This window comes from Cornus florida, unplaced genomic scaffold (assembly GCF_030987335.1).
Source record: "Cornus florida cultivar Cherokee Brave unplaced genomic scaffold, ASM3098733v1 CherokeeBrave_3.0.0_Hap2_Chr10, whole genome shotgun sequence".
Lineage (NCBI taxonomy): Eukaryota > Viridiplantae > Streptophyta > Magnoliopsida > Cornales > Cornaceae > Cornus > Cornus florida.
This window is the reverse complement of record NW_026775580.1, coordinates 58,343,294-58,370,545: the sequence shown is the minus strand read 5'-3', so window position 1 is coordinate 58,370,545 and position 27,252 is coordinate 58,343,294. Positions and strand designations below refer to the sequence as shown.

The 27,252-nt window shown below is 37.5% G+C and overlaps 2 protein-coding genes and 1 long non-coding RNA gene across 5 annotated transcripts in view; 2 read left to right on the top strand and 1 right to left on the bottom strand.

The window, feature by feature from the left end:
• Positions 1-10,949, bottom strand: part of LOC132278845 (uncharacterized) — a 30,089-nt gene extending 19,140 nt beyond the window's left edge. The window contains exons 1-2 of one of the 3 annotated variants that reach the window (XR_009471144.1): positions 10,296-10,949; positions 10,077-10,134 (exon numbers count right to left, since the gene is read on the bottom strand). This is a non-coding gene — a long non-coding RNA (uncharacterized LOC132278845). The remainder of the gene's footprint in view (positions 1-10,076; positions 10,135-10,295) is intronic. The other 2 variants (XR_009471146.1, XR_009471145.1) reach the window with 2 other exon arrangements.
• Positions 10,950-21,891: 10,942 nt separating this feature from the next.
• On the top strand, positions 21,892-22,650 carry LOC132277664 (uncharacterized). Its single transcript, XM_059779506.1, has 2 exons — positions 21,892-22,301; positions 22,392-22,650. Exons 1-2 carry the CDS (start codon positions 21,892-21,894, stop codon positions 22,648-22,650), a joined length of 669 nt encoding a protein of 222 aa, XP_059635489.1.
• Positions 22,651-22,811: 161 nt separating this feature from the next.
• Positions 22,812-26,347, top strand: LOC132277663 (uncharacterized). The gene is made up of 3 exons (XM_059779505.1): positions 22,812-22,879; positions 22,998-23,316; positions 26,141-26,347. The coding sequence occupies exons 1-3, from the start codon at positions 22,812-22,814 to the stop codon at positions 26,345-26,347; spliced, it is 594 nt and encodes a 197-aa protein (XP_059635488.1).
• Positions 26,348-27,252: the final 905 nt, after the last annotated feature.

Here is a 27,252-nt window from a genome sequence, read left to right as displayed (position 1 = left end):
GAAGGGAAAAGGAGGAGGAAGCAAGGAGGGATTAAGCATCCCTCCTAGCCTATGCTTATGGAAAGTTTGTTATCCATCCAAAATTGGATGGAAAAGATGAGGGAAAGCAAAAAAAATTACGCTACAAATACCAATTTTAACCTTTAATTACTTACAAAATCACTTATTAAACCCTAATGAAATTCTCTTATACCTATTATAAGGGTATATTGGTAAAAATATATGAAAACTCGCATTCCCTTCCTTCCAACCAAACCAAAAAAAAAAAGTGTCACCCAATCCATCCTTTCTACGATCCCTTCCGTTCAACCAAACAAAAAGTGAAAAAGACGCTTTCCCTCCCCAAGGGATGCCTCATCCATTCCTCCCCCTCTCCCTTCCATCCCTCCAGCCAAACGGAGCATAAATACTGCCACGTATAGGGAGAGCAGTCCATCTCCAGAAGTCCCCTTCAGATAACCCAGAATACAACACAACCCCAAAGTGAGGGTGACGAGGAGTGTATTTACTGATTAACCACACCAACATCATAAGTAATGTCGGGACGAGTACCAGTAAGATAAATCAATTTCCCAACTACGTGTCGATATCAACCAACATCAGCAAACAACTCCCCCTGTTCACCATTAAGTTTGACTATGGAATCCATAAGAGTGTCAGGCGATCAAGCGCCTAAGAGACCAATCTCAGACAAAAGATCGAGAACACATTTCCTTTGAGAAAGTGAGATGCCTTGGCGAGACCGAGCAACTTCAATGCCAAGTAAATAATAAAGTACAACCAAGTCCTTAGTATGGAATTGATGACCTAAATGTCATTCACAATGCCTACAAAATCACTCCTATAGATGATAAATATTATCAACATAAACAATAAAGACAATGGTACTAGGAGAAGAGAAATAAACAAAGACAAAATGATCAAAAGTGTAATGCTGAAAGCCAAAATCTATCACCACAATGTTGAATCTATCAAACCAGGCACAGGGAGACTGCTTTATGCGATGGAAAGCCTTTCGCAGTCGACAAACTAAGTGCTCACTAACAACAACAACATAACTAGGTGGTTAATCCATGTAAACTTCCTCCTGTAGATTGCAATGAAGAAATGCATTATGTTGTACTGAGTTGTCACACGTGTATAGTTAGGTTACATTGTATACTAGGGTTTTCTGTATTTTGTAGCCGTTTTCAGCTACCCCTCCTTACCATATATAGCATTACAATGTATAGGGTTCTATTGTTCTCCACTCACTTACTCCAGTAGTTTCTCCTATATAAACACTATTGTATTATTGTATTACTTACTCAATAATATATACGTTTTTATATATTCTCTCTCTCTTTTCAACATGGTATCAGAGCGGAAATCGATCCCTCTTTAATAATTTTTTTTTTTTACAGTCTTATTCAGACTCCGATCTTGATTCCATCCCGGCTTTCTCTTAGCAATCTCTCATCGGCTCTCTCAATAATTTCACTCGGCTTGATTCTGGTTCTCTTATCCCGGCTCCCTCTCGCTACTATATCTCATTTGTTCGGCAGCTCTTGTTGTGAATACCAAGGAATCTCATCTTCTAGGGTCTAGCACCAAACTAAAAGGCTCGAACTACCTTCAATGGTCTCAAGCCGTAGAGGTGTTCTTATGGGCTCGAGGAAAACTGTCCTATCTTAAATCAACCAAACCCACCAGTAATGAAGAGATTATTGAGGCTTGGAAAAAAGAAGATACTCAGATTATGACTTGGTTATGGAATAGCTTGGAACCTGAGATCTTCAACAACGTGTCATTCCTAGAATCTGCCAAAGATATCTGGCAAAATCTTGGGGACATTTATTCTTCAAAGAAGAATATTTCTCATATTTATCAATTGTACCACGATATTTTTAATCTGTTAAAGATTATTACTCGAAATTGAATGGTATGTGGGAAGAATTGAACGTCAACCAACCATATTGACTATAGACGTAAAACAACAAAAACAGCACAGGTAGGAGTTTCGGGAGGCAAAATGTTTATCTGGACTTAAACCCAAACTCACTCCGATCAGTTAGCAAGCAAGGAGATACCCACAGCTAGTAAGACTTCTACTCGAGTTCGAAGAGGATCTACACATGCCCTCGTGATTAAGGACAACCACTCTACTCTTGTTGTTCCTACTGAGCGACATGATACTTTCGGTGGAGGACGAGGGGGCAGAGGTCTTTCCAATCCAGACCGCGGTATTATGGTCGAAACAATCACTTTGTTAACTTCTATTGGCTCTTCGTGGAAAGCCAACTTGGGCTAACCAAGCTTCGGTTCAAGAGGAAACTACTCCCACTCCTGCGAATGAACAAGTCGTTCTCTCCAAAGCCGAGTATGATTCTCTAGTAAAGTATGAGCATGCAAATCAGCCCTCCTCCACCGCTACTATTGTAACTTTAGTTAATACTTGTCTCCATGCTTCATCTTTTGCACCTTGGATCATTGATTCAAGGGCATCTGATCACATAACAGGTAACCCATCTCTTCTTTCTGATATTTCTCATGTTTTCTCACCATTGGTTATTATTATAGCGAATGGTGCCAAATTACCTGTTCATGGAATTGGTACCTTCCGCACTTCAGGTCTCACTATTTCATCAGTTTTATATATCCCTCAATTTTCATTGTATTTATTGTCAATTCGCAAAATCATATCAGATTTAAATTGCTCAGTTATTTTTTCTCCTTCCTGTTGTGTCTTTCAGGATCTCAAGACGAAAAAGACGATTGGTGGGGGTTTGAGAAGGATAGTCTTCACTACTACCAGCCAACTATTGCTCCAATAACTCTACATTCCACCTCTTCTTCAGCTTACCAGTGGGCATTGCCGCCTTGGACATCCCTCTTCAAATAGTATCGCCTTGGTCCCTTCTTTAGTTGATTTTTCTAAGTTTAATTGTACTTGCAAACTTAGTAAACATCGTCGGGCTACTTTTAAGTCTCGTTTTGATAATAAGTGTTTGAAACCTTTTGAGTTAGTACATTCGAATGTTTGGGGCAAGCTCGTACTACTGGTTTATTTGGTGCTCGTTATATTGATGATTATTCACATTTAACTTTGATTTATATTCTTAAAGATAGATCTCAAGTATTCTCTGTTTTTCAATCCTTTTATGCTGAAATTCAAAATCAGTTTGATGCAAAATTACTTGTTCTTAGAACTGACATTGACCTTGAATATAATGTTAATATTTTTCAAAAGTTTCTTCAATCGAGGGGCATTATACATCAAACATCTTGTGTTGATGCCTCTCAACAAAATGGAATTGCTGAACGGAAGAATGGACCACTCCTAGCCATCGCTCGTGCCTTAATAATTCAAATGCATGTTCCAAAACATTTTTGGGCAAATGCAGTTCTGGTTGCTACTTATCCTTTAAACAGCATGCCTTCTACGGTCCTTCAAGGAAAATCACCCTTCCAAATGATGTTTTCTAACAAAAAATTCTTTTAAATTCCTCCCAAGGTGTTTGAGTGTGTCTGTTTTGTTCATAATCTAAGCCCAGGGCGAGACAAACTTGATCCTCGTGCCCACAAATGTATTTTCTTAGGTTATTCTTGTACTCAAAAGGGATAAAAATGTTAATAGTCCAACTCTTCGTAAACAATGTGTGTGCAGATGTAACTTGCTTTGACGATGTTCCTTATTATTCCCACGAAGGCAGTCTTTTAGAGGACTCTGTTCTTCAAGAGTCTGTTCTTCCAACTCCAGTTTTTTATTCTAACATCCCACCAACTCTATGCTCGTCGCCGGAAAAGAGTAGTTAATCATGTTCCAACGACTGAAGTAATAAACCCAGCCTCACCACTTCCACCAGTCTCTTCAACGCCTAGAGATTCTTATATCTATCTGGACTTTGATCTTAATCAACCTATTACTGTTCAGAAAGGTAAAAGATCTTGTACCAATTACCCTATCTCCAATTTTGTATCATATAATAAATTGTCCTCCTCCTTTCAAGTTTTTTCTTTGTCGTTATCCTCTATTGCACTTCTTAAGTCCTACAGGAAGGCACTTTCTCATCCAAGGTGGAGGAAAGCCATGGAAGAAGAACTAAATGCTTTAAAATTGAATCATACTTAGGACCTTGCTCCTAAGCCTGCTCATTGTTAGTTGTCGTTGGGTTTTCACTGTTAAGCAGAAGTCTGATGGTACTGTTGACCATCTCAAAGCTTGACTTGTTGTTAAAGGCTACACTCAAACTTATGGCCTCCATTATACAGAATGTTCTCTCCTGTGGCCAAACTGAATTCTGTTCGTGTGATAATCTCTCTTGCAGCTAATCTAGACTGGTCACTTCATCAACTTGATGTTAAAAATTCCTTTTTGCGCAGTGACCTTCCTGAGACAGTTTATATAGCTCAACCTAGCACCTGGGTTTGAGTCTAAGGGGGAGTGTGTGTGTCATCTCAAAAAGTCTATCTATGGCCTCAAACAGTCCCCTCGTGCATAGTTTAATAAGTTCAGTAAAGCAGTGGTAACTTATGGTATGACCAGAAGTTAGGCTGATCGCTCTTTTTTTTTTAAGAAAACGAAACGTGGTATTGTGATTCTTGTAGTGTATGTAGATGATATCGTTATCACCGGCGGTGACAGAGATGGGATACAAGTTTTAATCCATCACTTAAGTTCTAGCTTCCTTACTAAGGATTTGGGCAAACTTCAGTATTTTCTACGAATTGAGGCGACTCGGTCAAAGCAAGGCATTAGCCTCTCTCAGCGGAAGTATACTCTTGATCTCTTACCGAATACTGGATATCTTGGTTCAAAACCTATAGCTACACCCATGGAGACTAATGTAAAACTTAAGGTGGATGATAGTGACCCACTCGATGATCCAGAGATGTATCAGAGACTTGTAGGTAAACTTATTTACCTCTCAATCACTCGTCCAGACATCTCCTATGCAATCAGTGTTGTGAGCGAGTACCTCACATAGAGGCAATTGTACTCATCTTGAAGTATCTCAAGGGTGCTCCGGGGCGTGGTCTACTTTATCGATCTTCTGGACATCTTCGGATTGAGGGATACACAGATGCAGATTAGGCAGTTCTCCTTCTGATCGACGATCCACCACGGCTTACTGCACCTTCATAGGAGGAAATCTAATAACTTGGAGGAGTAAGAAAAAATCAGTTGTGGCTCGTTCCAGTGCTGAAGCAAAGTATCGTGCATGACGCACAATGCTTGTGAACTTACTTGATTGAAGACTTTTTTACAGGAACTTGGGATTTCAGTCCAGTACCCAATTTCTCTCCATTGTGACAATCAAGCAGCTATTCATATTGTTAGCAATCCAGTCTACCATAAGAGGACTAAACACATTGAAGTAGATTGTCATTTCATTCGAGCTAAAGTTAACTTGAATGAGATTGTTACACCTTTTGTTCCTTCTGGCAGACATCTTCACTAAGGCACTTCCCAAAAACTCTATTGATTCTATATGTAGCAAGCCAGGAGTTATTTAAATTTACTCTCCAGCTTGAGGGGGAGTGTTGTACAGTATTGTATGACTTGTCACACGTGAACACTTAGATTACATTGTATACTAGGGTTTTTTGTATTCTGTAGCCGCCTTCACCTACCCCTCGTTACCATATATAACATTTTTTTTTTTTTTTTTGATAAATAAGCAATTCATTAAAAGCGTTCAAAAGGAAAACACGTCCCTATAAGACCACAAAAAATCTGGGTACCCTAAGGCCCCAGGGAAGCCAAAAGCTTAATAGTCTCCTCAACAAAGGAACATAGTGTACCCGAACCCCAAAAAAAAAAAAGAGCTAATAACTGAAGATTTGAGAACAATGACCGAAGATTCCTCTCCTTCACATGATCTTCTATTCCACTACCTCCACAGACACCACAAAAGACACAGGGATGCCATCCTCCAAAACCCTCGAGCCTGTGCTCCCACCCAACCCCCTCTCCAGGTGTCTATCAGACCTCTCGTAGATCTAGGCATGACCCAGTAAACTCCAAATAAGCCTAACAAGAGATTCCAACATTCAACCGCTACTAGACAATGCAAAAGAAGATGGCCAACCGACTCTCCATTACACTTACACATGTAACACCAATTCATCGTGTTACCAAATATATAGCTTTACCATGTATAGGGTTTACTTGCTCTCCACTCACCTACTCCTGTAGATTCTCCTATATAAACACCATTGTATTATTGTATTACTTACTCAATAGTATATATGTTTTCATATACTCTCTCTCTCTCTCTCTCTCTCTCTTAACACATTCTTTATAACAAGCTGATATAAAAGTCAAGAATCCACCGAAAGAAAAACCCATACAGAGTTAAGACATGTGACAGAAGAAGTCTCTAAGTAATCAACCCCATAGGTCTGCGTATACCCTTTAGCAACCAAATGTGCCTTAAGGCACTCAACAAAACCATCAGGTAGATACTTATTAGTGTAAACTCAACAGGAGCCAACAGTTCATTTTCTAGAATCGAGAACAGTAAGCTCTTAGGTCTGATTCTTGTGAAGGACACTTATTTCCTCGTCCATAGCGTGTCTCCATCCAAACATAAACAAAGCCTACTTATAAAATGAGGGAATAGAGATAAAGGATAAGGTAAAAGCAAAAGACTGCAAGGAGGAAACATGATCATAGGACACAAAATTAGCAATAAGATGTCGAGTACAAGTATGTTTACCTCGACGTAACACAAGTGGTAGATCATTAGTAACAAAAGTGCATGATAGAGGAACATGAACCCCTGATGGAAAAGATGTCATTTCCGGACTATAAGAAACAACGTCGAGATCTTGATGGTTGGTAAACCTGCAAGGGAAGATTAGAAGGTGGAGATGATGGCATCGGCAAGGGGGGATGAGAAGATGGAGCTAATGGCATAGGAGAGTAGGAGAAGAGTAGGAAGGCTCCCCTTCATAAGTAATTATAAGATCCAGAGACAAATTATAACCAAACGATGAAATGAAAGCAGTGGACTCAAAAAAAGGTCATAATATCGTTGAGGCTTAGAACTATAATAACGCTACCCCTTCTGAGTATAGGAGTACCCAAGGTAAATACACTTATGAGCACAAAGGGACAATTTGTCACAAGCAACATCTAATATATGAACAAAAGCTACAAAACCAAATACACGGTGAGTGAGCACTGTGAGCTGGAAAGAGACCAAGATATAAAAGATAAAAGGGAGAATAATTATTGACAACAACAGAGGGCATACAATTAATGAGATGACAAGTAGTAAGAACTGCATTAGTCCAAAATTGTTTTGGTACCTACATATAAAACAATAAGGTACGAGCAACATCCACTAGATAGCAATGCTTTCATTCAACAACACCATTCTGTTGAGAAGTGTGGGCATATGGAGGTCCACCAAGATCCAAATGGTGGTTCGAGAAGGACCGCAGATGTTGTTGTAGATTACATCAAAGGACTCAATCTGACAACAATGACAATGACTAGGATTGGAACTATGGTGGTTCTAGCCCAACTTACAAGCTTCACATTTTAAGACAGACACATGCTTGACGTAGGAAAAAGGTAATTGCAACTTTGCCAAAGATGGGTGGACCCAAAAATGCAACTGAAGGGGCGAGATTGTAACACTCAAAGCTGATGAGAAGACATATGGAGGTCCACCACGATCCAGATAATAGCCCGTCTTTCTTATGCCCCGAACCAATCATAAAAAGTTTCAAAAAATCAAAACAAAGCTCAAACAGCTGTAAAATGAATCAAAACCACCACCATAATTACCAGAAAATTTAGGTGATGTGTTTCTTCTTTTATATGCTGCTGTCAACCCCTTCTGATCTTCTGTAACTCTAGTTGGATGATTTATTGTCTTCGATTTACTACTCCGATACCAAGTTAAAGTATATAGCAGTGTATTTTTTTTTTCTGATAAGTGTATAACAGTGCATTTTAGGATTATAAAGGAGAAGAAGAGAAGCAGAAATGAGAGACAGATTGAGAGGAGAATCTAATGGTTTAGGTTTTTACACCACCTCTCCTGTTTATATTAATGAAGCAAAATTACAGTATTGTCCGTAACAAACAATATAAAGTCTATCAACTCCAACAATAAATATATTTTTTGTGACAATATAATTAGTGAAATTAGAAATCAGAACACTTTAAAAACTAATTTGTAGGTCACTACTCGTATAAAATCACCTTTACATACTCAATAAAATCATTAAAAACATACTTTTATTGAATTCTAGAGTTATAAGTTGTGGATCGGTTCACTTTTATCAAGATTTGAGAGTTCGAAACAATCTCATGCCGCAATAACTGATACCATTACGTAACCTCCATTACCACACGACAATGACCCGGTCAGCTACTAAAAAGGACACATGTTAACCTTTTTTTGAATGTTTCAAGCTCACTATTTATAGGAAGGCCATGATATTAGGGTTTTACAAATGGTCTTGAATTCAAGTTGATTACATTTCGACTCTTCCTCTGAGAACGAGGATCAAACAATACAATACCAAAAAAAAAAAAAAAAAAGATCAAACAATTTCCATTCATGGTCCTTGTGGATCGAATCATCCATATAATATATAAAGAGAAAACCCAAATATTTGATATTTTTCTCTTTGAATAAGACAACACGTGTCACCCAGGCCATAAGCGGCATGATGACTTGACGCCGTACTCACCTTCCTTGGGCTTATTGTCCACAGTCTGTTCAAGTTCCAAACTCAACAATGGATCCTAAACACGAGGGTTGTGCTCATTTCGAAACTTAACCCAACACCTTATGGCATGAGAAAAATTTAAGGGGGACCACATGTATATTTTTATTTTATGCTCTAAAGCACACTATTATATAAAGGCCATATTTTTAAGGTTTTACAAAATTTCGGATGGGGCACACACTAATTATTTTTCATGTTTCAAGCAATTATTTATAGAAATGTGACATTTTTAGGGCTTTTAAAAAGTCAACCCCCACACCCCCTCTCCCAAAAAAAAAAAAAAAAACCCTTTAATAGGTCCACCATTGACAATATGACAACTTTTACTGCTTACAAAAGTATCACACTAACACAAGAAAGTAAAAGGAATAATTAAACATCGAGTTATATCCTTCTTATTAATGATAATTATAGAATCAAATGCTTGGAAAGTTATTCACTTTTTATTAATGAGAGTTATAAAACTAAAAGGTAAGAATGAATATTAAAAAAATAAAAAAGTATAAAATTCATGATTTAAGCAACAAATTCAGCCCAACTCGTAATTTTAGGAAAAGGACCAATATATGACATCAAATATATGAAATACATCATAAATATAAAAAATAAAAATAAAAACAACAAATGCTAAGTGTAAAAATAATAAAAGAATCAAGGGGCAAAAGAAAAGCCCAAAAAATAAAAGAAGTTTCAGATAGTGAGGATTTTGATGCTACAGATTTTTAGAAAGCATAAAAAGCATTCCACTAGGTAAAATCAAAATTAAATATTTTACATATGAAGAGACATGCTTTACAGCTTTAGTATGTATGATTTATGCATATTTACATGAATAAATATAAATACATAAATTTGTATAGGTTATTGTCCTTAATGACCACCACATGCAATAAAAAAATATTTTTTTTTTTTGAGAAATATATTGTTTGTCCGTACATATTTTTCCGTGATGGTCATAAGGAAGAGGCAACCTTGGCCTTAACCTTATAGGAAGAGGCAAGCTTGTATTAACCTTAAATGAAGAAGCAAGCTTGGATTAAGCTTACAAACTCAAGTCTCATTAATTCCCCGACCATATAAAAGATTACTACAGTATAAAAGTATAAAACTACAGATCTTATGAAATGGCAGTTGATTCAAACTAACAGCTATAGTAATGATAAAGTTTAATCAGTTAAAGTCTAACACTTCATGACACAGTGATCAGAGGTAAGTGTAATTCAATAGGATGAAGTTTAATCATTAAAGTCATCACATCAAAGTTAAAGGCGAGCTGTATATATCATACTCTTAGCTTTTCCATAAAAATAAAGCATAAGCATAATGAGACTCAAAATCCGAACCTGAGTATCAATGGCACATACGCGTAGCATCAAGATCCATTCTTCCTTCATTATCGATCTACAAATATTCCAAAAACAAAGAACAAAATGTCAAAAAGTGAACTACGACATTTAACGATTCCAGCAACTTGCATTTTATTTTACAAACACAAACTGAAACGACGCGTTAAGTACATAAACAATGAATCCAGCTTCGAAAACGAATCGTTTTTCATTCACCTCTTTTTCTCGAGAACCAAACAGAGACAACTCCACGGTGAAATTTTCTAATGGCGACATGTTCAATACAAGCATGAACATGTGCATTACAAAATCAAAATGCGTTTGGTAAAACGTGATTTACAAGAATCATTGTCTTGAACGATGATACAAAACCGAACAATTCAGAGAAAAATAGGATAGAAAGTGAGAGAGAAAATGAGGAGAGAGAAAGTGATCGATGCATGTTTCGCAGAGGTATCTAGAAGGCAAAGGGTATGGAGAGAGAGGGAAACATCTGGAATAGAACACGAGTAGTATATATAATTGGAAGAAGGAGTCCACAAGATTAGCACGTAATCAAATGGATTTGTTTATTGTTTGTGTGTGACTGTGTGTGATTTGAATTGGAGGATTCTAGGGCTTGGGGTTCCCTTCCAAAACTGCTTTCAAAGATTTTCTGGGGACAGCTGCTGTTTCACAATAGCGAGCAGAGGATGAAATTAATTAATTAAGGGGTTTAGTCGGCCAGTCGACTTGGGTGAGCCTAATTCATGATAAGAGCAAATTTTATATAAATAAATAAATTCTTTAAGAGTTGTCAAGAAAAATAAAATAAAAAATTAAGAAAGATCAATGTTAGAATAATATATGAGTGAGTCAAAGAAAGAAAGAAAGAAAAAACAACTTTCAATCCACCAATGATTTTTTTTTTTTTTTCTTTCATGGCATTTGTGAATATATATTATATTACTATAAAAGGTATTACACTTTGAAAAATATATGTATTATATTACTATATTTTAAAAATATATATATTATTAATTTCGTAGAAGCTCATATAATGTTAGATGTACTCATAATTTGGAAGAATTTTGGGTATTTGTAAAGGCCGACATAACAAGCAAGTAACAACAATTCAAACTTAAGAAGAAAGGGTCTTTTCGAATGTCTACTCAAACTTCCTCGTATCCCAACAAGTTAGTATAATCTAAATCACATAATTCGCTTATAAGAGTTCTGCGAGATATGAATTGGGAACAAATTCGCAATAAATTCATGAACTCAATTTCTAGAGTTTACGAATTCAAATCTAGAATTCATTTGAGTTCGATTGAATTCGCAAATTGCCTTTATGCGGGTGCTGTTTGGCTCAAATAATGACTAAAAAGGGATAGTTAGTGCATGGAATGGAATTGAAACCAAAACCCTTTTGCAAAGATCCAATAGAAACTTCTACTGGGCTGCTAGATGTTTGAGATCTAAAGAACACAATAAAAAATTATAAATACTGTTTTGTAATTTTAATTAATAAAAATAATAATTTGCAAACATCTCATTACTTTTAAATATATTATATTAAAAATAGTATTTAATAAATTAAAATAATAATGCATTAAGCGGAATAAGTACATACAAGTACATGTACAAACACTCTCAAAGCGTTTCTGCTCTCAAATATTTTTTAACTTTGATGCTCTCACGCTTTCACTTTAATTCCTACTCCCGCTTTATGTGATTTAAATTATAACAGTAACATATTATTATAAATATGACATCTCACTGATCAAATAAGTAAGAGACAATTAGTACATTAAATTTTTAATTTTACTTCAAAATTTGGATGACTTGATTGTCAAAAAATTGTCGACAGACACCATAACTCAGCCAAGGTTCATCTCTTTATTACATTGGAAATGATGCACGTTCTGTATATAATAAAGATTACTTTTGCACTTTACTCGCAAAAAAACTAAAAAATAAAACAGCTAAGCCGCTTAAAGTCAGCCGCCCCAATATAGAGCCGTGCTTAAGCTTTTTTCCTACTTCCTGGTTAGGCAAAACGACCCGGAGCAACTCCCAAAAACAAAAAACAGCAGCACACGTGTCGAATTCAAGAGAGGCCACGCTTAATTGTATACAACCTTATATGAACTAATTATTTAATTGTGATTTCTATAAATAAAACACGTCGACTATATATATATTTTTTTGGGGTTAAAAGTCGACTATATATTATCCCCACAACTTGTGTACTTTTAAAATGTAGGTACTATCTGTCCTCGAGGCATCCACATTAAGAAAATCCAGAACAGTAAAAGGTCGAGAATATAAAGACACATTACCAACCTGTCACCGACACGTGTCATTTTAGGATGCCCAAGTATCATTTTACTACCCATCAACAATAATTATCAATTAAAATATTAAAGACCGTGCCAAGATATTTGAGCAACCGGTACCATTTGCTATATATACTTATATGTTTTCTTGGGGTGACATTTTAAAGTAGAGCTCTTTTTAACGTCTAGACACATCTACTACTTTTATTGGGAATCTGGTATGCATTTGCTACGTTGGCAATCTATGTGCAATATTATTTATAATATATATATATACTCACAGCTTTGCCTACTGATAGGAACCATACACAAACCTAAGGTCGGTATGACAAAATGATTCTACTAATCAAGCATTGCTCATGTGCTTAACTAGTTTTGTTTCATGGACCCAGGGTCATGTGCTTGACTAGATTACAATGTCTATAATTATTGGGCAAGATTAGGATATGTAAATAATTCGTCAATTCGGTTCGGACCAATTCGATTCGTGTGGTTTGGTTCGATTTTTAAATTTCATAAATCGACGATGATTTAGAAAAATAGTAATTCACTATTCACAGTTCGGCTAATGGATTGGATTCTGAAAAAATCGATCCGATCTGTTAACTGAACCGATCCGATCCGTTAGCTTAAGTATATATATATATATATATATATATATATATATTAACTGAACCGATCCGATCCATTAGCTTAAGTGAATATTAATATTATATATATATAATATTAATAAACAATATTTCTATTTATATATTAATATTTCTATTTATATAATATTATATATATATAATATTAATATTTACTTAAGCTAATGGATCGGATCAATTCAGTTAACAGATCGGATCAGTTTTTTCAGAACCCAATCCTATATATATATATATATATAAATAGAAATATTGTTTAGAACTGTTCTATGGTGCATGCCTGGAGAGATTTATTACAACTCTTTTTGTGATAACTGAGAAAGAGGATTTGATTCATGCTGTGTGTGAATGTTTTGCCTTCTATTTTTTATTTTTTTAACCGAAAAAGGAAAATCTCCCTTTAAGTCAAACTTTTATGTGGCGTAAAGTAATACCATACGAGTTGTATAACTTTAGGGGCCTGGTTGTCGGTCTTTCTTTTATTTTCCATGGTAAGTTAGTTGGTCTTTCAATTTAGTAATTAATAGTAACAGAATTATTGTTGGGCTGTTTGAAAAGTCTAATTTGTGAAAACCGAACTGATCCAATTCGTTATTTCACGGATCGGTTTGGTTCGGATTGAAAGTCCCTACGGATCGGTTCGGTTTCAAATTTCACCAATTCGTTAGGACTGATTTGAATTAAACTTTACCCCAAATCGAATCGATCTTATCCGTTATCAGCGCTAGGCAAAAGTGAGTTAAAGGCCTGAATAATTGATATGCCTGATGTAAAGAGACATTAGTTGTGATACGTAAAATCTTTCTATGGAGGTCTTTGAATGTATTTTATGATGGAAAACTCCACCAATCTTTTAATGTGCTTATAGTGGAGACACTATTAATGCCCTATTGTCTTATCGAAGATTTTTGGATAGATATACAGAGAATGTTAGATGATCAGAGAAGAACAGAAGGGGAAAAGGTGGAGATTCAAACCCAAGAGTCGCATCTACGGCGATGACAGACTTGACGAGTACAATCTGTTCAAACCAAATGAGTTGTTAAATGGTTGTGTGGTTTAATCTTTTAAAGGAGTTTGTAGTTAACAAATACTGTAACTTTTTTTAAATTGTTGGGTTGTTAATCATCGTTGTAGCAATTAACTCTCCAAAGGTTACAGTCGCGTTATGAATCATCACACTTGCCAATTCGAGAAGGACCGAACAGGCGCTTAGAGGTCCATCAATAAGCCCAATAGTTCATTTGCCAAAAAAACAAAAACATACTCCGTACTTCATAGTAAGAATTATTCTCTCCTTATCAACTTGAACCCAAGACAGATAGGTTCAAGCCATGTAGTCTAATGGTCTTAGCCGAATGCCTAAAACCAAGTTCAATCTCCATATTATTAGTAGTGTTATAGTTTTGTTCGAGTCATATGGTCAAGTGGTTCGAAACATGGGACTCAAATCTAATGGACTTGAGCCATCTGAAAATTGGTCCGAGTCATATGTAAGGATCGAACTCATTTCATTATTTTAATAGTCTAGGTGCATTTTTGAATCAAATCAGAGCAAATATTGCATGGAGGAAATTTACCATATTCATAGGCTTATAGCGCCGTTATATCTTAATAGACAAGTGTCATACAAAGTGTTTACTCCATTATTTTGGCCCAATGGAAAGGTGACATGTGGCGAGTTCCAATGAACTTGCTACATTGGATCACCTCTTTTAAAGAGGAGGCATGATTTGAAGTTGTTGAAGGCTAATTTGGTCCTACCCACCAATAAGAAGGAAATATATGGCAAGTTCCAATGGAACTTACTACGCTAGAACGCAATTCTTATGAACCAATTGGTTTTTGACACATGGCGAGTTCTGTGGGACTTACTATAATATATCAATTATTTTAAAGAATTGTTATTATGGAAGGTTTATGGGTAAAATCATGTACTTATAAGTAATTGGAGGTTTTCCTATTATTTGATTTACCAAAGTTGACTTAATCAAGGAAGTAGAACGTGGGGTTGAGGGTCTCCATGCTTTTAGGAGACTTTAACATTTATTTTGCTAAGTCAGACAAAATGATACATGGGAGGTTAATTTCTATAAATATATATATATATATATATATATTTATTTATTTATTTGACCCACGATAGAATAACCGTTGTGAACGAGAAATTTATGGTGCCATTGAGTACTGGATCCAGGTGAGGCAAGGCTGAAAGGAAGTTGCTAAATTTAGGACACGTGATTACCCAATATGGAGGATGATGTATCTGTTTGTGGTAGGAACGAACCATGGTAAAAGCTAAAATCAAGGAAGTATGTTATAACCACAATCCATGATATAGAATCGGTGGAAGAATGGAAAGTGACCACGACGCTATAAAGTTAGTATGGAAAGTTCAGCCTAAAATCCAGGAAACTGGTTTGCAAAAAGGAATGAATTGGATATATATATATATATATATATATATATATATATATATATATATATATATATATTCAGGAGATTATGGCTCCATGAATTCTAAAGGAAAGTCTTAGAATGGAAGTTACCAAAGTTTGAGGGACGTGGTCAGTTATATTTCTGGAATATGTGATCCACGACGAGGAGGTTATACAAATCAGACCACGATGCCATGACATAGAGGTTTTACAGAAAGAGAAGACTACTAGAAGTTGTGGGACACTTGGCTAAACAAGGATACATCGGTTGAGAGTGGTGGAACTCTATAGTGAAACTACCACTAGCCGAAGTGGTTGTTGAGGAGAGTGGGTAACAAAGCTGAATAAATCGTGTCTGAAGAAGGAAGAGGTCTGCGACAGAGGAAGAAGAAATTATAAATGCTAAAAGATCATGGGACAATTAGCTGTTTGAAGTTAATCTACGTGGATGTATCTGCCACACTTCAGTTTACATGTATGGAGGGGCTCTATAAATAGAACACTTAGAACTAGTTTGCAAACTCTGTTCAACACACACAACCAACAGCACTTCAATTTCTTTACATTCATGTAATGCAATTTCAATATGTTTAATTCAAGTCTTGCACTTACTATTCCTACTTTCCAGCACTTTACTTTCCAGCCTTGCACTTTCAATACAGCTTTCCTTTCCACTAGCCATAGTTCAGTCCAAAAGTCCTTTTCCAAGGCAAAAAGAACCTTTGAAGGTGGTAATTCCAGTCCTTCATTCAATCGCCTGATCCCTACAATTTCTTACTGGATAGTTGTTCAGATCTCCACTTTGGAACAACAGCAGTTCCTGGTACGCCCGACGTTCACCCTCCTTTCCTAATAGGAAAGGACCCCGGTTTTTAGGAGCCGAACATATTAGCACGCCCGGCGGGACATTTTAGATAGACTGTTCAATGGCCGGTGGAAGAAGGCAAGGCAAGTCTGTCCAAGACCCTACCGAACTAGAAGAGATGCAAGCTAGTGAACTTCCAATGGAAAGTTCACGATTTGCACCTGATGAAAATGATATGGTGGAAAAATTTACTCAAACAATGGCAAATGGACCCATCATGGACAACATCCGCATGATGGCAATGCAGCAAGATAGGTTTGCGCAAGACCAAGCTAAAGTCGCTCAAGACTTAGCCAGAGTTGCTCAAGACCAATCTAAAGCTGTTCTTTCTCAAGAACGAAAGTTTGAAGAATTGGTAGACCGAATCTCTCAAAGGTTCAAGTCTATGTTGGAACAGACCCTTGGAAGCTCAAACGAAGGTTTGGCCCCTCGGCCAAACAACTCTGAAGGGTCTCAACAGTCAGTATTCCAAGCTAGTAGGCCGGCCACATTTGTTGAAGGAAGTTCTTCTCAATAACATGCAGGGTCGTTACTTGCAACTCAGCAGCAGGAGCAATCCCTTCCAATGGCACAGACTTACACTCCAGCTACACCTGTGACTGCTCCAGTGGCACAGATGACTGTTCCATAAGCTGCGCCTATGCCAACCATCCAGCAAGTTCAAAATCTTCCTCTTGTGGCATTTCCACAACAGACTTGGCATGATCAGCCTGGCCAACCATGGCCATACCACAACCCTCAAGCATAACAGAATGTTCCACCTGTGAACATTCAACCAGCCGCACCTGTTCCAGCAAGGCCACCCATGGTCATTCCTATGGCGGTTGGGGGGCAACCTTTTCCAAAGGATCCATTTCTTGACCAAGGAGGAAGGAACCATGGCAGGAACAACTATGCAGATACCAACCCCTTGCTTATGGCAGGTGGGGGGCATCAAGTGGCCAATTAATCTCAAGGTTGGCCAGACAACAACTTTCCACAACCTATGGTGCTTGATAGAGGCCAATTTGCAGAATTCCTTCAATAGGAATTTGGCCTAACTCGAAGGGGTGAAAGGCCAACTACAGAAAGCCCTATCCAGAGTTCATTGATGAAGTTGAATTTCCAAGGAATTTCAGAATTCCAGAGTTTGCAACGTTCAATGGAGAAGGCGAACAGTCTACCTTGGAACATATCAGTTGGTTCACTGTCCAATGTGGAGAAGCAGCAGCCAATCCATGGTTGAAAGTACATTTGTTTCCAAACACACTAACTGGATACGCTTTCAGGTGGTATTCCAACTTGCCAACCAACTTTATTCAAAGTTGGCAGTAATTTGAGGATTTATTCCATACTCAGTTCTATAGAGCTGAGCTTGAAGTATCCATGGCAGACCTTTCCAGACTTCATCAACTACCTGGAGCGTCTGTGATGAGTTTCCTTTCTAGATTCAGGCGAGCCAAGTTTAAATGTAATTTGTCTTTGCCACCAGAAGAATATGTGAAGATGGCTGTGAACGGCCTAGAATTTGAACTTCGCAAAAAGTTTGAAGGTGTACAATTTCATGGCTTATTTAACTTGGTCGGCAGAGTGGCTAAGTATGAAGAGCTCCTTCGTGAGGAGTAAGACCGGAAGAGTTCTTCCAAGGGCACTTACTATTGTGATCTTAATTATGAGGTGTATACCACTAAAACTGAAGGGGAGTTTGAAGTAAATGTAGCTGAGCTCAACATAAAAAAGGCTTATACTTGTGAGGCTTTGACAAAACCAAAGTCAGCCACGGCCAAATTGCAACTGCTTCTGGTTCCAAGTGGAAGGGAGCAAACCCTTCCAAGAGTTATTCTTTTGACATCTCTAAAGTCGAGCAAATTTTTTATTTGCTCATGGCTGACAAGCAACTGATTTTCACAACAGGCCACAAGATGCCATCGGCCTCAGAAATGGCCGAGAAAGAGTATTGCAAATTTCATAATTCATGGAGGCATTCCACTAATAATTGTGTGATTTTTCGTAACATAGTGCAAAAGGCGATTAAAAATGGCAGGTTGAAGTTTCCAGAAAAAATAGAAGTCATGGATGTTGATGAAAATCCTTTCCCTAAGGTTGTTGCCATAAATGTTACTTCCCTTGCCACGGAACACCCTAAGAAAAAGGTGGACTTGGCAGATTCAAGAGCTAGTGGAAAACTTAAAAAGCTTGAAGCTGCAGCATCCTTGGAGAAAACGGTGGTCGAGTTGGAAAGGCAACTCCGTGAGGCTCAAATAGCCTTAATCCAATAAGGTTATTGCCCCAAGTGTAAGATTCAGAATGAAGGTTGTCATAGAAATGTTCTAGAGGATAATCTGTCCAATGATAACCGTGGCCAAAAAAGGAAGGTCCATGACCGGCTGACTTTCCAAAAGGTAGAAAACACAGTTACTATAACTATTCCAGAGAAGGAAAGCCGGATCCATCCAGAAAGAAGGGCAACAGAAAGGAGATCAGAATACCTTCCAAGGAGTATGGAAAGGAATAGAATTTCCTATCAGACAGGGCCTCGTCCAAGCAGAAAGTTTGAAAGTAGTAGATAGCAAGATAGAGGTTCTGAAGGTGACATGCATTCCAGGCCAAAAATGGCCTCGGAGGTATGGGTAAGGAGGGGGAGTGAGTATCTCCGACCAAGAATGGTTAGACCTCCTACCTCGCAAGATGAGGAGTGGAGAAGGCTTGATCATTCCAAGTTTCCCATTCATGATGACTCTTATATGACCCGCACACAAAAGCGAAGGCAGCAAAGGAAGAGGGCTAATAGAAGGAAATTATGGGAGAAAGACCATAGTTGGACTAATTGGTCAAAGAAGACTACTAAGCTATCAGACTTTTCTGAACTTCCAGCTAAAGGAGGGGTTAGAGATCCTGATAATTTATTGGATTTGGTTTCAGAGGTTGGAAATTCCTTAACTGCAGACAATCCTTCTACAAAAGATAAAATAGATTTGGAAATTCCCAACAGTTCCAGCAGCAGCAAGAAAATCTATTTTGGGAGCCTTCCAGGTGAATTTACTTGCAATATGGTAGTGGTTCTTCCCTTATTTTTTGAGCCACAGCCAAATCAGCCCAATTCAATGGAAGAAGATATAGTAGATACAAGTCCTCCCATGGAAAGCCCTAGATAGTCTAGTTCTAGGCCAACCATTATGGAACCAAATAATGGTATTCATATAGAAGAGGTCTTTGAAGATGAAGCTGGGCATTTTCAAAAATTAAGGGGGGTTGTGATTGAAGAGAACAGCCCCACAAGGCCAAAGAAAATTATGTTGGAAAAGCCACCTTATGGCATGACTCAGCAGCTCAAACCTTTGTATATTAAGGTACTAGTGGAAGGAAGGCCCTTGGCAAGAGTTCTGGTGGACAATGGTTCGGTATTGAATGTTGTTCTAGTCAATGTTATGCGCATGCTTGGAAAGTCTCCTGAAGATATCATTCCAACTGATGTATCCATTAGTGGATTCACGGGAGGAATAGTGAAGACACAAGGCATTCTACCTTTGGAATTAACGGTGGGATATAGAACGTCCATCACAACCTTCTTTGTTATTGAATCTACAGCGGCATATAACTTGCTTTTGGGCCGCAAAAGGATTCACCCAAATTTTTGCATTCCATCTTCACTCCATCAAATGCTAATAATTTGGGATGGAGATGAGGTAAAAGTGATGGAAGCTGATAGCTGGCCATTTGTGGCAAGGGTTTACCATGTAGATGCTGAGTTGTATAATGAAGAATTCATTCCAATCAGATTTATTGGAAATGATAGCAAGGGCCGTCCAAGGAAGGCCACCATGAGAAGAACTCTTACGGAAGAAGATGTAAGAGAGCTTTTCCAAGAAACACCAAAGCCAACAATTCTACCCAAGGCCGGTGTTCAGCACTACATTTCAAACAAAAGTTTTTATGGAAGAGAAACCTAAAGAAGATAGAGTGCTTGGCCAGACGGTTAATTGCTGCCTTGCCAAGTTGAAAGCATATCTAGCCGGACTACGGCTGGAAAGGGCTACTGTTGATGGTACTTCATTTTCAACCAATGTTTTGGAGATTATGGAAGATACTGAAGACAAGCTGGATGTTATCCAGCTGACAGACTTGAAGGCAACGCCAATTAAGTTAGACAATCTCAAGGCCGAAGTACAAGATCCACTTTTGGAAGTTAATCTTGGTTCGGAACAGGATCCTTGGCTAACCTACATTAGTAAGTTTTTGGAACCAACCTTTAGAGAATAATTGATTTCCTTACTTGAAGAATACAAAGATTGCTTTGCATGGACATATGAGGAGATGCCAGGACTTTCCAGAGAGCTGGTAGAGCATAAGTTGCCAATCAAGGAAAGTTTCAAGCCTTTCAAGCAGCCTCTAAGAAGGATGTCCTAGGAAGTTATTCTAAAGGTCAAAGAAGAGATAGAAAGGCCACACAAGGCTGGTTTTATAAGAACCGCCAGGTATGTTGATTGGATTTCCAATATAGTTCCAGTTATTAAGAAAAATAGCAAGCTAAAGGTATGTGTGGATTTCCGGAATATCAATCTTGCAACTCCAAAAGATGAATACCCCATGCATATTGCTGACCAATTAGTAGATTCTGCTACCAAGAATGAAATTCTTTCTTTCATGGATGGGCATTCCAGGTATAACCAGATTTATATTGCGGAAGAAGACATTGCCAAGACGGCTTTCAGATGTCCAGGATCCACTGGAACCTTTGAATGGGTTGTCATGCCATCTGGATTGAAGAATGCCGAAGCAACATATCAAAGGGCCATGAATGCCATTTTCCATGACATGATCGGCCTTTTCTTAGAAGTCTACATTGATGATGTAGTCATCAAATCCTCGGCCAAGGCTTAACATCTCCATAACTTAAAAATGGCTTTTGAAATAATGAGGCAGCACAAGTTAAAAATGAATCCATTTAAGTGTGCCTTTGGGGTTTCAGCTGGAAACTTCCTGGGTTTTCTAGTCCATCAAAGAGGTATTGAAGTAGACCAAAATAAAGCAAAGGCAATTATTGAAACAAAGCCACCGGCCACTAAGAAAGAACTACAAAGATTTTTTGGCCAGGTTGGATATTTGAGGAGATTCATTGCCAACCATGCTGGAAAGACTCATGCTTTCTCCCCATTGTTGAAATTGAAAGGTGCTGAGGAGTTTAAGTGGACGGAACAGCACTAGTAAGCCTTTGAAGGTTTGAAAAGCTACTTGGCCAACCTTCCAGTGATGATGCCTTCAATCAAGAAACGGCCTCTAAGATTATACTTATCGGCCGCCGATGAATCTATTAGAACTCTTCTAGCTCAAAACAATGAATGGGGAAAAGAGCAAGCCATTTATTATCTAAGTAGGGTGCTCACTCCAGTGGAATGTAGGTATGCTTCTATTGAAAAGTTGTGCCTTTCCTTATACTATGCAGCTATGAAGTTAAGAACTTATATGTTGCCAGTGGCCGTATATATCATTTCTCAAACAGATTTGATTAAGTATATGCTTTCAAGGCCTTTGATCACTGGACGTATTGGAAAGTAGTCATTAGCCTTAATGGAGTTTTCCTTCAAGTATATTCCACAAAAGGCAGTCAAAGGAAGGGCGGTGGCAGAATTTCTAGCAGACCATCATTCCACCAAGATTGATTCAGAAATATGTGACGAGGTGGATAATCTCTACCTTGATTATACACCTTGGACTCTCATGTTTGATGGATCAAGCACTCATGATAGAGGAGGAGCTGGAATAGTCATCATTTCACCAAAGGGGAGAAAAACCACATTTTCTTTCTTTTTGGATTTCAAGTGTACAAATAACCAAGCTGAGTATGAGGCGCTAATTATTGGGTTGAAAATCCTATTGGAGCTAAAAGTAAAGAAGGTTCAGATTATTGGAGATTCAAATTTGATACTCAGCCAACTTTCTGAAGAATATAGGTGTAGCCAACTTTCTGAAGAATATAGGTGTCTTAACTAGCATTTGAGGCCTTTCCATTCTTTGGCCTTCGAATTACTCTGCCAATTTGATGACTTTCAACTCAAATATTGGCCAAGACATTTGAATACAGAGGCTGATGATTTAGCACAGCTAGCTTCTAGAGTGAAAGTCCCACCGGGTGTAGAAAAAACTTTAATCACAATCAAAAGAAAGACTATCCCTTCTATAGAGTCACGGTATGAGATGGCAAGTCATTTCCAAGCTGATGAGCCAGAAAGGATCAAGCCTGCCAAGAAAACATGGGAGATTTTCAATGTTGATATAGATGGTTTAGACTTGGAAGATTGGAGAACACCAATCATCCATTTCTTGTAGGAGCCTAGTACCAATGTGGACAAAAGAATTCAGCTTTTGGCACCTTATTATATTTTGATCGATGGAGATCTATACAGGAAGAGTAAAGAAGATGAGTTTTTGCTAAGATGTCTTGGCAGAAGTGAGTCCATGAGATTGATGGCAGAATCACACCTTGGAATATGCGGAGCACATCAAGCTGGGATCAAAATGAGGTGGCTTTTGAGAAGGTACGGTTATTATTGGAAGGGTATACTAAAGGATTGCATAGAGTTTGCAAAGACTTGTATTGTATGTTAGAAACATGGCCCGGTCCAAAGAGTTCCAGCTATCAACATGTAGCCAGTAGTAAAAATATGGCCATTCAGAGGATGGGCTTTGGACTTTATTGGAAAGTTAACACCACCATCTGCAGATGGACATACTTATATTGTGGTAGCAACGGACTATTTTACAAAATGGGTGAAGGCTATTCCATTAAAGACCTGTGAGCAACCAACAGTGATTGATTTTATCAGGAAGCACATTATTCATAGGTTTGTAATTCTAGAGACTATCACCACTGACAGAGGACTTTCCTTTGTTGGAAATAAAGTTCTTGATTATTGTGCTAAGTGTGGCATCCAAGTGATCAGTTCCACTCTATATTTTGCCCAATCAAATGGACAAGCTGAGGCTTCCAACAAAGTAATTCTCAATATCTTTGAGAAGATGATTGAGAATCATCCAAGGGAGTGGGATGTGATACCCCTCGGATCCGAGACACGGGTTGATCAGACCCAAGCCCAAATCCGAGGAAATATCAAACAATTAAAGTATTTAAAACGAACACGGAATACAAAATGAAATAAGAAATAATTAACAGCTAGAAAAAACTAAAATAAAATCCTTTAAAAATAAATACTTAAATTCAGTAATCCAAAACCTTCAATAGTTTAAACAACTCGGGAATCCATCTCTAGTGGACCCTTAAAAAAATCCAAACTAAATCTAGAGTAAACCATGGAGAGAAGTCCTACGTCGTCGGAAGAGTGAGTAGTAATCTCTGCTCAGCACGATCAGGTCTAAGTCTGGAACTGTCGAGTACCTGAAAAATAGAAGTGGGTTAGGCCCACGAACAAGTTCTATCCTACTACAATCCAAACAGAGACTCGATACGCATATACATTCTAACCAACTCAATAATATCTATATAAGCCGTGTATATACATATATAGTTACACTATAGGACTCTCACTGGACTATGCAGGGGGTCTCAACCTGAATAGAATGCAACATGCAAAGCGCACCTGGGTGGGCATAAGTACCTAAGCCTAACAGGGTATACCTCAACCTAGCATATCCAGCTACGCATCCTACTGCATATACGCTCCCTAACCGACGACTCTGAGACTCAAGCTCATATCGCGGTACCATAAAAATATATTTAAAATCCTATCATACCCATACATAAGAAATCCAGTTAGTCATTCAGCTTGTGCAGCTTCTTTGACGTAACATAGATAACAAGTAATCCAGTTAGTCATTTAGCTTGTGCAGCTTCTTTGACTTAAGTATAAGTAGGATTTATTTTATAATCCATTTCCTTATTCCATGTAGGCAGGATTTTGTATTTTGAACTAATCCAAACCTAGACATGCCACCTTCCCATACCGGTACATGTAATCCAACATCCAGCAGTTGATAAAACGAGTGCTAAATGTAGTTATCAACTATTTCATATATCCAATAATTGATAATAAAATATTAGATATAAACATCAATGGTTCAATATTAAGCATAGTAAAATTATATAAGTTAACAGGCTTAATCAATTCCGCATCGCAAAGTCCAATAATTGATTCAACGGGACATATACGTAAAACAATTTATTCCAAGTAAGCACAATAGAATATATACTTCACAGGCTTAGTTTTATAATACTGGAACATATTTGATTCTTTAAAAGAAACCATCCACGAGAAGTGCTATCCTTTAATGCAGCGACTTCAAATCCTTTCCTCCCAGAAATAGTAACCAACTTACTTCCCAATAAGCATATTAGAATCTATAAATTCACAAGCTTATTTTTATAACACATAGGCAGAATCAACTAAGAAAATAATACTTTAGATTGTCATTCAAAAATTTAGACAACTTAAAGTCCTTTTATCCCGGGACAGCAACTAATTTCTTTCAACCATGTCTACTGTCGGATTAAACACAAGGTTGCTTTATTCTGCTTAAATCTTCTATCAGAGATTTTAATCCAGCCTAGAACATCTCCAAACATCCAAATATAGCTTCTACCAGAATCTAAAAATCCAAAAATCCAAGCCCTGTAGCCCAAACAGTCACTGAAAAGCCCGAAAAAAAAAAAATTTGAGAGAGCCTGCTCCCTCAAAGAGGGAGCCGCCTCCCTAGTGCATGGAGCCGCCTCCCTCTTTGAGGGAGCCTGCTCCATGGTCCCTAGAGTCGGCTCCATGCTTCCATGGAGCCGCCTCTTTGTAAAAAGGGAGCCTGCTCTCTTCAACTGAGAGCAGGCTCTCACTCGTTCCCTCACCTGTTTCATCTCTGGTGAATTCCGTCCCTCTCTGTTACAGTCTCTAATGATCCTAATTAGGTTCCAGCATGTTCAAGAGGCACTTAACTTCTTTATACAATCATTGACTTCAACTTAGACATGTATTGTGTAAAAAAAATTTAAATGGATTAATTAGCCGTTTCTAACACCCACTATTTTAAGCAACTAAATCATGTAAACCAAATTAATTTTAGTGTTTCCCAGTATGTTACAGACTAATTAAACTCTTTATACATCAATTTACATGAATTAAAACAGATGATACGCAAAAAAGAATTTAAAACAATCAATAAACGACTTGTGAACATGAACAGTTTTAAGCATCACAGACATGCAAAACGAGATTAATTTTGATCTTTGTATAATCCTGGAGTTGTATTAGTCATGTAAAGAACATGAGCCACAGGGAGAGAGTTAGGAATAGAACTTGCCTTTAGCCTTGCACAGTCGTCTTCCTAAGTTCTTCGGCGAAAACCACCTACTGAAATCCTCCTCTGTTCTCTCTCTGCCTCCACAATCGTAAATAGGGTTCTAAAACCCTAACTAAGCGTGTGGTATATATTTATAGACAATAATACCTAAGTCTAACTAAACCCCAAACCTAAACATAATCGGCCCATAACAAAACCTATATATATATATATATTTTTAATACACGCTATGTCTGCTACCAATTTAATAAAACAAAATTAATTAATTAAATAACATAATTAATGCAACAGATTAATCACCAAATAAAATAAAATAGTTAAATAAAATAAAACAGTTAAATACACGATTAAACAGGTAAAGCAAACCAACTAATAAAACAATTAAATAATTAAGCAAATACGTAATTAATCACACAAAAATAAAATAACTCAATAAATAAAATACCGAGACTATCCTTTTAAAATTAGGGGTATTACATGGCATCACTTACTTTCTGAGGCTCTTTGGGCTTATAAGAATTCAAAAAGATCAAGTACTGGTGTCACACCATATATGCTCACATATGGACATGATGCCGTTCTTCCAATGGAAATGACCATAAGATCTGCAAGAGTGGCTTTCCAGGATAAGCTTACTCCGGCAGATTACAACCATGCCATGTTGGTGGAATTGGAAGACCTTGATGAAGTTCGTCTTAATGCCTTGGACCATATTATTGCTTAAAAGAAGAAAGTCATGCGGGCGTACAACAAGAAGGTTAAGGCAAAGATATTAGTTGAAGGAGACTTGGTATGGCAAGTCAGATTTCCACCAGGAGTCAAAGATAAGGAATATGGAAAGTGGACCCCTAATTGGAAGGGTCCTTAGTTGGTGGAACGCGTCCTTGGAAAAAGGGCTTATAGATTAATGGACATAGATGGAGAATCCCACAAGCATCCTGTGAATGGTGTGTACTTGAAAGCTGAAAATCCACAATCATTCAACCAGCCATGTAGTCTGGCTGGTACCCTCCTTTCCAAGTAAGCTGGAAAGCTGGAAAGGAATCTCAATAGCCATACTTTGGCCATTTATATAGCTAAGTACTTGAAAGGGTACATTGGCTAGGGCCTTGGAGAATATTCAGTTAAATATTTCCAAGAACAGATGATTTTCTAAGTATAAAGTTTCTTTTTTCGTTGAGAAAGAAGCTACATTTCATGGTCCAGGTTTTACCTATCTTGGAAAATAATTGACATTGCTGTATATACATGTTTTTTCCATGTTAGCAAGTTCTTTTATTTCTTCTGAATTCCTTTGTTTTGGAAAGTCACTTGGTGACAGCTTCGTTGTTAATATATGGAAAGGATTTGTTTCTAGTTTTCAATGATTTTTTATGTAAGAGGCATAAAACCAAAAAGAGTTGAGAAATAACCTCCATTCTCATTAGATCTATAATTCCATTACATATTCCAAAATGGCCGCTAACTCTAAGAGCTGGCTGTACAAAAGATTCCAGGAGGAGTTTACTTATTCACTACATAATAACCACTTAAAACATCATGAGAAAACCACATCAAATGGCAAGAAGGACATTTCCAAGTGCCATCCAAATTTTTCTTGCTTCTTTAAGAGTAGCCAGTGCTTTGGTT

Bases quoted from the DNA above. Each gene is read 5' to 3' on its own strand.
- LOC132277664 (XM_059779506.1), top strand. From the start codon at position 21,892: ATGGAGTTTTCCTTCAAGTATATTCCACAAAAGGCAGTCAAAGGAAGG. The intron at 22,302-22,391 runs GTGTCTTAACTA...ATATTGGCCAAG, and splicing joins CAACTTTCTGAAGAATATAG to ACATTTGAATACAGAGGCTG.
- LOC132277663 (XM_059779505.1), top strand. From the start codon at position 22,812: ATGCGGAGCACATCAAGCTGGGATCAAAATGAGGTGGCTTTTGAGAAG. The intron at 22,880-22,997 runs GTATACTAAAGG...ATGGCCATTCAG, and splicing joins GTACGGTTATTATTGGAAGG to AGGATGGGCTTTGGACTTTA. The intron at 23,317-26,140 runs GTAATTCTCAAT...TGGGCTTATAAG, and splicing joins AAGCTGAGGCTTCCAACAAA to AATTCAAAAAGATCAAGTAC.